Source organism: Rhea pennata, unplaced genomic scaffold (genome assembly GCF_028389875.1).
Source record: "Rhea pennata isolate bPtePen1 unplaced genomic scaffold, bPtePen1.pri scaffold_23_1, whole genome shotgun sequence".
Lineage (NCBI taxonomy): Eukaryota > Metazoa > Chordata > Aves > Rheiformes > Rheidae > Rhea > Rhea pennata.
Genome location: NW_026907675.1, coordinates 4,628,934 through 4,637,326, shown reverse-complemented (window position 1 = coordinate 4,637,326; position 8,393 = coordinate 4,628,934). Strand labels below are relative to the sequence as shown.

At 49.7% G+C, this 8,393-nt stretch overlaps 1 protein-coding gene across 1 annotated transcript; it reads left to right on the top strand.

Moving 5' to 3' along the window:
- Positions 1-6,931: 6,931 nt before the first annotated feature.
- LOC134154305 (olfactory receptor 14A16-like) lies at positions 6,932-7,867 on the top strand. The gene has a single exon (XM_062601057.1). The coding sequence runs from the start codon at positions 6,932-6,934 to the stop codon at positions 7,865-7,867; it is 936 nt and encodes a 311-aa protein (XP_062457041.1).
- Positions 7,868-8,393: the final 526 nt, after the last annotated feature.

Below are 8,393 nucleotides of genomic sequence, written 5' to 3'. Positions count from 1 at the left end.
CAAGAGATTTTTTTTCCAAAAGTGACATCTAAACCCCACAAGCTGCTGTTTGTGTCTTTTTCTGCTTCTCATACTGTTTCCCACTATGAAGAAACGCTCCCTCATCTCTGAAAGCACCCTTCAAGCAGTCACAGGCTACTGTTCTACTGCCCTTGGCCTCCACTTCACCAGGCTAAAGATGCCCAGGTCCCTCAGTCTCTCCTCATGGATGGAATTATTCCCACCTAGGCACAGCACCTGACACTTCTCTTTTAAATCTTCATGAGGTATCTGTTGTCCGAATCACCCAAGTTTCTCAAGATCCTTTAGAACTGAAGCTCTTCTGTGTCAAAACATAAGAGAACAAAACCACTCCACCACCACCACCAACACCATAGACAATGGATGGAGGGTAAGCAGGGGTGGACTGTATGGGAAGGGACAAGAGTGGTAGAGGAGACAAACATGAAAGAAGAGAAAGAAAAAAAGATGAGGAAATTAAAAGCGAAGCAAAGGATTGATCAGGGCTTTTGGGGGATTCCTGCCAAGAAGCCCTGCATTTGAATATTTCTGACTGGAGGAGGACAGGAAAGTTGGCCTTCTTCCACTGTCACAGGGTACCTAGCTACTTTCCCTGATATCAATAAGGGAAGATCAAGAATGGGAAGATTCATGGACTCCTTCAGGCTAGAAGGGACCTCAGCAGGTCCCTAGCCCAATCGCCTTGCTCACAGCAGGATCAGTTCTGAGGTTAGACCATATTGCTCTGGTCTTCATCCAGTCTGGTCTTGTAAACCTCCAAGGGAGGACACTGCACAGCCTGTCTGGCAATCAGTTCCAGTGCTTCTCCACAGAGCAAGTGCCCCAGCTACCAGACTATTTTGAAGGCCCTCAGCCAAATTTGCTGCCAGTTACCAATCTCTTTCTTTTCCTGGGAAACCAAAAGTGGATGCAGTGTTCTAGATGTGGCCTAATGAATCCTAACTAGAAGGCAATCATCATTCACCTCGACCTCCTGGCTGTGCTCCTGGTCATACAGCTCACAATGCTTTTGGCCTTCTTTGCTGCCAGGGAATGCTACTAGGTCCTGTTTTGCCTCTGTTCACCAGAACCTTCAGGTCCTTTCTCACGGAGCTGCTCTCCAGGCACTTTGGCCCCAGTCTGTAACACTACCGGATGTCGGTTTATCACACGTGCAAGACCTGGCATTTGGCCTCGTTGAATTCCCTGAGGTGCCTGAATTCCCTGAGATGCCTGACAGCCCATTCCTCCTGCCTGCCCAGGTCCCTCTGAATGGCTGCCCTCAAGAATATGGCTGCCCCCCCACCACATCCCCAGTCTGAGATCACCTACAAGCATGACGATTGTTGCCTGCTTTGTGTCATTAATAAACAGGACAAGTTCCTGGAGAGACCCTGTGGTGCTCCTCCTCTCCATGGCCTCCAGGAAGAGTACTACCCATTCACCACTGCCTTCTGAGCCTGACCAACCAAGCAGCTTTTTACCCATCCAGTTGTCTGCTCTTTTAGACTGAAACATTCTGATGTGCATGCAAGAATACTGTGGGAGACAATGTCAAACATCTTGCTAAAGTTTTGGGAAAAGACATTTATTCTTCTCCATCCACAAATACAGCTCTTTATTCATAGCAGATAGTCAGACTGGTGAGGTACAATTTCCTGTGGGTAAATGCATGCTAACGGTTCCCAGGCATCTTCTCCATCATATTCCCGGAAATGTGATCTGAGAGGATTCATTCCATGATTCACGCCTCACCAAAGTGAGGGTGAACTGCCTGCAGCTCCACAGGTTGTTCCTGTGGCCGTTATTGAAGATGGCTGTAACATTTCCCTTTCTCCAGACATTGAGACCTCACCCATCTCCACAATCTTCCAAAGATGATAGCCAGTGGCCTTGCAGTGACAGCAGTCGGCTCTCACAGTGTCCTTGTATGCAGCCCATCCAACCCCATTGACTTGTATAGTCTGAGTTCTCCCAAGTAAATCCCTCACTAACCTCATCCATTGTTGCCTGTTTTTCTCCTCTGCAGTCCTGACTCAAGGCACAACAGCTCAGGAGCCCTTGCTTGTGGAAACAGGAGCTAACAAGGGGCTGTGTTCTCAGACCTGTCTGCATCTGCTGCTACAAGATTCCCTGTCCCATTTAGCAGTGAGGCCACATTTTTCCTTTTTATTCTTTATTCTCACTGAAGCAGTAGTAGCTCATCTTTATGCCCTTGGCATCCCCTGCAAGTGTCAGTCCTACAGGAGTTTTTCTTCCCTAACATCATTCCTATTGGGCAATATTTCTAAATTCTTCCATTACAGCTTCTCCTTCCTTTTGCTTCTGGTATGATGCCTTAGTGGCCTCGGGAGCTGAAGAGCTGCATCTCATGGGTCCTCCCATCAGTCCCAGGTACTGGCCAGTGTCTGCTCCTCTGAAGTCCAGGGTCTGTACTCTGCTACTAGCCTTCCTCACCTCCCTGAAGACCTAGGAATGCACATTTTCATGGTCACAGTAGACAAGGCTGACACTTACTATCCCATTTCTGATCCATTCTTCACTGTTTCAAATTTCCAGATACAAGAAAGCATCACTCTTAGCAGCCCCTCTGGCAGCTGTATGAAAGAGTTGTCCTTGATGCCCTTCAGAAACCTCCTGGACTGCTTGCGCTCTGCTCTTTGCCCTTCCATTGAATGTCAGGAGGCTTAAAGTCCCCCCAGGAAGAACCAGGGTCTCTGATGGACAGACTTTATCACTTGGCTAACAGGAGATGTCATCCACCTCCTCACCCTGACTGGGTAGTCTGTAGTACCCATCATGATGTCACCCTCACGGTGTCGCTCACCCACAAGCTCTCAGCCAAACCCTTTCCATCCCATGCAAAAGCTCCACACATCTGAGCTTTCCCTTCACATAAAGGAAATCGTCCCTTCTCATCTTCCTTGACAGTCTCTCCTGAAGTGCTTGAACTCTGCAAGCACAGCCCTCCACTCCCATGAGTGATCTCACCACATCTCAGTCATTCCAATGATGTTTCAGGCCCGTGAGAGCTTGTGCATCTCCATATGCTCCTAACTGTGTCCCAAGATGCATGCATTTGTGCGTATTTGGATTGCAGAGCCTCAGGTGTGGCACTGAGAGCAGATCGATCATGGTAAAAACCTGTTTCCAAGAGCCAAGGGCACTGTGTGTGCAACGGTCCCACTTCAGAGCAGAGCCATGCTGGCATAGATAGCAGGTAGCAATGGAATGATTAAAGAAGGTTCCCACTAAAAGAAAAAAAAACTGCAGTGCCCAAGGCCAGGGAGAAACAGTCGAGTTGTGTCTAAACATCAGGAGAGGGGTTTGATGCCTGAGCTGACTCTGCAGCAATATGAGGCCTGTGACAGAACGGAATCCATCTCCAGGCAGGACAAGGTGGCACTGAAGAAGTCCCTGGGCCTGGGCAGCCTGTGACCCAGCCATCCTGAGGTCATCTTTAGCCCAGTCCTGGTTCAAACCCTCCAGGGGTGAGATGACGTTGAGGGGGAGGAAGGCAAGCAGGGTTTGAGAGTGCAGAGACTAGAGTGGAGACCTTGTTGTGATGTGCCTCCCATTTATGCAGCATGCTTGGAGGCAGACGGGATGGACTTTCCCTAAAGGCAGTGGTGGGATTCATTGGTCTGGGCACAGGTAGAAAAGCCTTAGATAACCGGGAGTGTTTGCCCAGAAACCACTCTGAAAGGGATAGCTGTCCTGTAGGTCCGAGATGGTTGTGCTAAAAACCCCAGGCATCTGACGTGGACCTGTCTGACTGTTTTATCTTATTAAATCAAGGGTCTACACTGAATTACATTAGCAGTTTGCACTGTGGGCATCTCCGTGTGTCTCTGTGTCATAGTGGGTGGTGCTCTAACAATAGTGGGAAATAGTGTCATTTCAGATGTCCAAGGAAATTCCCCACCTGGCCCCCACCTCATGCTCTGGAAGGATGCAGGTCTCTGCCTTGCTCCATCAGAGCAAACAGACACTGGCACATGCCTTGGACCACCTTCGTCTCTGTAACTGTCACCAGGTGTTACCAGGTAACTGACTCCCACTCTCCACCTTCACTGATTACAACAGCTTAGGCAAGGAGTTTGCACACAGACACTTATGTTGTGCACACTTCAGCTTCAGCAAGCAGAATCCCACCTCCTGTGTGTTGTAGAGTTCATGGGAGGGAGCTGAATCCCATTCCAGCCTGGGGGTTTCTACACTGCCATGAGATGCCTCAGCTGACTCTTCTGAATCAACACCTGAACCATGGGTAAATGAACTCCCTTCCTGACCCCATCAAGGAGTCCTGCCTAGTTAAGAGATAGGAATAGGGGCTTCCAGTGTGGGACATTTCCACCTCTTGCAGGTTACCATCCTCTGATGAGACAATTTGCAATGCCGGAATCAGCTTTTCCTCAGTGCTTAGAGAGGAAGTATTGGTGATTATTTTGTCTCTTTCAGAGAACATTTCCCAGGAGGAGGGAGCCCAAGGGACAGGGAAATTCATGCCTACAGCTGGGCCCCTGCTCCTTAGCAGGGCCAGGATCCTGAGACTGAGGGAGCTCATGGCAATCTGACAGCATTGCCCAGAGAGAGCTCTGTCCAGGAGCAGCTCCTCTGCTAGGAGCAGCAAGGCTCCAGGCACTGCCTGCTGCTGCTGCTATGAGATGAGACGAGGCAGAGAGAAGTGAAAAGCAGCTTTGAGTGGGAGGACAGAGGAGAGCTCCTTGAGGGAGAAATCTTCCCAGCCCCTGATACGGTAGGTCTCTGCCTGCAGGGCAATGCTACGGAGGATCCTGGAGGGGTCTCCTGAACCCAGCCCAAATGAGGCTATCTTGGCTGACAGACTTTTTAAGGATCACCCTTGTGGTTCCTTCAGGGCATAAGAAGTCATATAAGATGCTTCAGAGCATGGATTCAGCTACACACAGTCAGAGAGACAGGGAATGCTGCTCCCTTCTTCTAGGGATGGATGCAGGGGTGTGAAGCTGGGGGTGTGCACACAGGTCTGCCCAGGTTTGTGATTCAGAGCAGTGTCCTTGAGCCCCAGGGTGCTGTGTGCCTGGGAATCTCCTGCCTGCAAGAGCTAGCGCTCAGCCTGCCTGAAGAGCTCACTGTGCTACTTTGGGACAAAGCTCTAGATGAGAGGAGTGATCCAAAGTGGGTTAGATTTGTTCTTCTGTTGAGAGGTGACACATGGGTCAAGGTTGCTCACAGCTCTAGCTCAGGCACTGGACATGTCCAAGGGATCTTTTCAAGAGGCAGATCAGGAGAAGGGCTACTTGAAAGGGAAGGAGCTTTTCTTCTGGTCTCTGTGCTTCCAGTTTTCTCCCTAATTCTGTCAGGGAGAAAAAAAAATGAAAGTGTTTTCTGTTTTGGCAAGGAACTGGGACTCCAAAGCCTTCACTACGAGAGATTGATAGGTCTATGAGAAATCTCTCCAAGCTGCTTCATCCTCACCTTAGCCTCCAGACAGCATCAACATCACAATTTTGACCTCCCCAGGGTTTATGTGACCTGTTCCTTAGGACCTGCATACAGAGAGATGCCCCTGGAAAGTGCCCTGATCCAGGAGATTTCTGTAGGGCAGAGCTGAGCACCCAGAGGGTGGGTTGAGGTCTGTTAGAATTGACTGGGAAAAGACCGTAAGACAGAGAGAGAGCTCCCAGGCACCTTCCTCTGAGCACCTTCCTCCCCTGTGTCTCCTCTCTCACCCTGCAAAGCCTCTGTCCTGACAACCATGGGGTCCAGGCCATGAGCCTCCTCCCCTGCAGCCAGATCTCCAGCAGAGGAGAAGGGCATATCTCCTTCCTCAGGCCCATTTCATGCTGCCCAGCAAAGGGGCTGAGAAAACTGCCCTGCAATGACACCATCTGCCGGGCTGCATGCCCAGCTGGGTAAGGTGAAGGCTTTCCCAAGTCTGGCCCCTCTATCTCTCTCTCCTTGCCTCCCTTGGCAGCAGGATCACACTGTTAATCCTTGTTTCCCCTCCATGCTTCTCCTGTTCTTGTCCTTGGGCTCTCTGGGGTTGGATGTTGACATGTGGAGCCCCAGGAAATGCAGTCCATGGGGTTGGGAAATGAGCTGACTCTCCCTTAAGGAGAGTTTCCCTGTGGTGTCCTGCCAGGCTGCGAGCTGCCCTCTAGAAAGGCTCCGCTGTCTCAGAGCACCTCTGTGATATCTGAGATACCCATGAAGAAGCTGCAGAGGTGCTTGGCTAGAAGGGGAGTGTGGAGACCTCCCTCTGGTGCCTGCAGAAAGGGAGGGAATTTTGGAGATCTGCACTTGGACACTGGATCCGTCTGCTCTCAGCAGGGGCTGGTTTCTTTTTAGAGTAACATCATCCTCCAGCTCAAAGAGGTGTTAGCACAGGAGAGCTGGGAATGAGACTAACAGGCAGGTGAGATGTTCCCACTCCAAGTGACAGTGGATGTTTTCCTCTCACGACTCAGAGTAGAAATGCCGAGGATTTCTGCTCTAAAGAGCACTCCCAGGGGTGACAGGGGCATCTCAAAGAAAATAATATGAAAAAGATCCTCAAAAAACATTTCTGCAATTCTTATTGTTTAGAATTGGGAGTGAAGATGCTGCAAAGCCCTTCCACAAGAGGAATGGATTTCACTTAACAGAAATTGTTAATGTCAGAGTGAGTCACCAAAATTCTCACATACCCCCTGCAGGTACAGTAGGACAGACACTTGGGACCATGGGCAGAGGTCTTTGCTCTTCATGACGCACTCAGCCAGCATAAATGAGAGCTGGAGGAAGGGAACTGCACAAAGGGCATCCCAATAAAGAGAGAAGCAATATGGGATTGTTAAGAAGAAAATTATTTATTTATATATTTATTTATTTATTGTTCTATAAAAGTCTCTCCTAACTTCTTAATGTCTTTTCTCCTTTCAACAGCCCTTGTGATTAATGTGAACAAATGTCCAACAGGAGCTCCCTCAGTGAGTTCCTCCTCCTGGCATTTGCAGACACACAGGACCTGCAGCTCTTGCACTTCTCGCTCTTCCTGGGCATCTACCTGGCTGCCCTCCTGGGCAATGGATTCATCATCACAGCTGTAGCCTGTGACCACCACCTCCACACCCCCATGTACTTCTTCCTCCTGAACCTCTCCCTCCTCAACCTTGGCACCATCTCCACCACTGTCCCCAAATCCATGGCGAATTCCCTGTGGGACACCAGGGCCATTTCCTACACAGGATGTGTTGCACAAATGTTTCTATTTCTCTTCTTGTTAGGAGGAGAGTATTGTCTTCTCACAGTCATGGCTTATGAGCGCTACGTTGTCATCTGCACACCCCTACACTATAGCACACTCATGGACAGCAGAGCCTGTGTCAAAATGGCAGCAGCTGCCTGGGCCAGTGGTTTTCTCCATGCTCTCCTGCACACTGCCAACACATTTTCCATACCCCTCTGCCAAGGCAACACAGTGGACCAGTTCTTCTGTGAGATTCCCCACATCCTCAAGCTCTCCTGCTCAGATGCCTACTTCAGGGAAATTTGGCTTCTTATGGTTAGTGCTTTTTTATTCTTTGGGTGTTTCATTTTCATTGTGGTGTCCTACGTGCAGATCTTCACTGTTATGCTGAAGATCCCCTCTGAGCAGGGCCGGCATAAAGCCTTTTCCATGTGCCTCCCTCATCTGACCATGGTCTCCCTATTTGTCAGCACAGCATTTTTTGCCTACCTGAAGCCCCCCTCCCTCTCTTCCCCAGCTCTGGACCTGGTGGTGGCTGTTCTGTATTCGGTGCTGCCTCCAACACTGAATCCCCTCATTTACAGCATGAGGAACAAGGAGCTCAAAGATGTCCTGAGGAAACTGATTCAGCGCATCCTAGGTCAGCAGCAATAAGCTGCCCATGCCTCCTCTTGTGAGGTCCCCTCTCTGTGAGCAGCTGACAGGTAAGGAGAAGCGACATGGCCTGGATGGTGGTGGTGAGGTGACTCCTGGGTTTGTTGCGCGTGCCCAGAGGAGAGATTGACCCCTGCAGAGCTCTACAGCAGCAGAGAAAGGCAACAAATTAATCAAGCAGAAGTAGATGTCCCCCATCATCTAACACAAATTCTAGTCTACTCTGTCATCCTGCGTTAGTACTGCTACGTTTCAAATGTGGATGATGTTCTCTGGTGAACATGGACATGGAGCTTGACTTTGTTGAGTTCCTAAGTAGAAGCTTGCAGCCTACTCCTGGTCATCATGGGAGTCCAACTAGATCTTTTAAACTACTGAATAAATCTAGTGCTGGTGTACGCAGTGGTGCTAATAATCTCTTCTTCCCAAAGTGTGTGTTAGGCATGGGCGTTGAGTGTGAGGTCTCTTTTGTCTGAGTACCTGCTCAGGCAGCAGTGGTTCATGGCGGGGGAAGTTATTTTGAGGA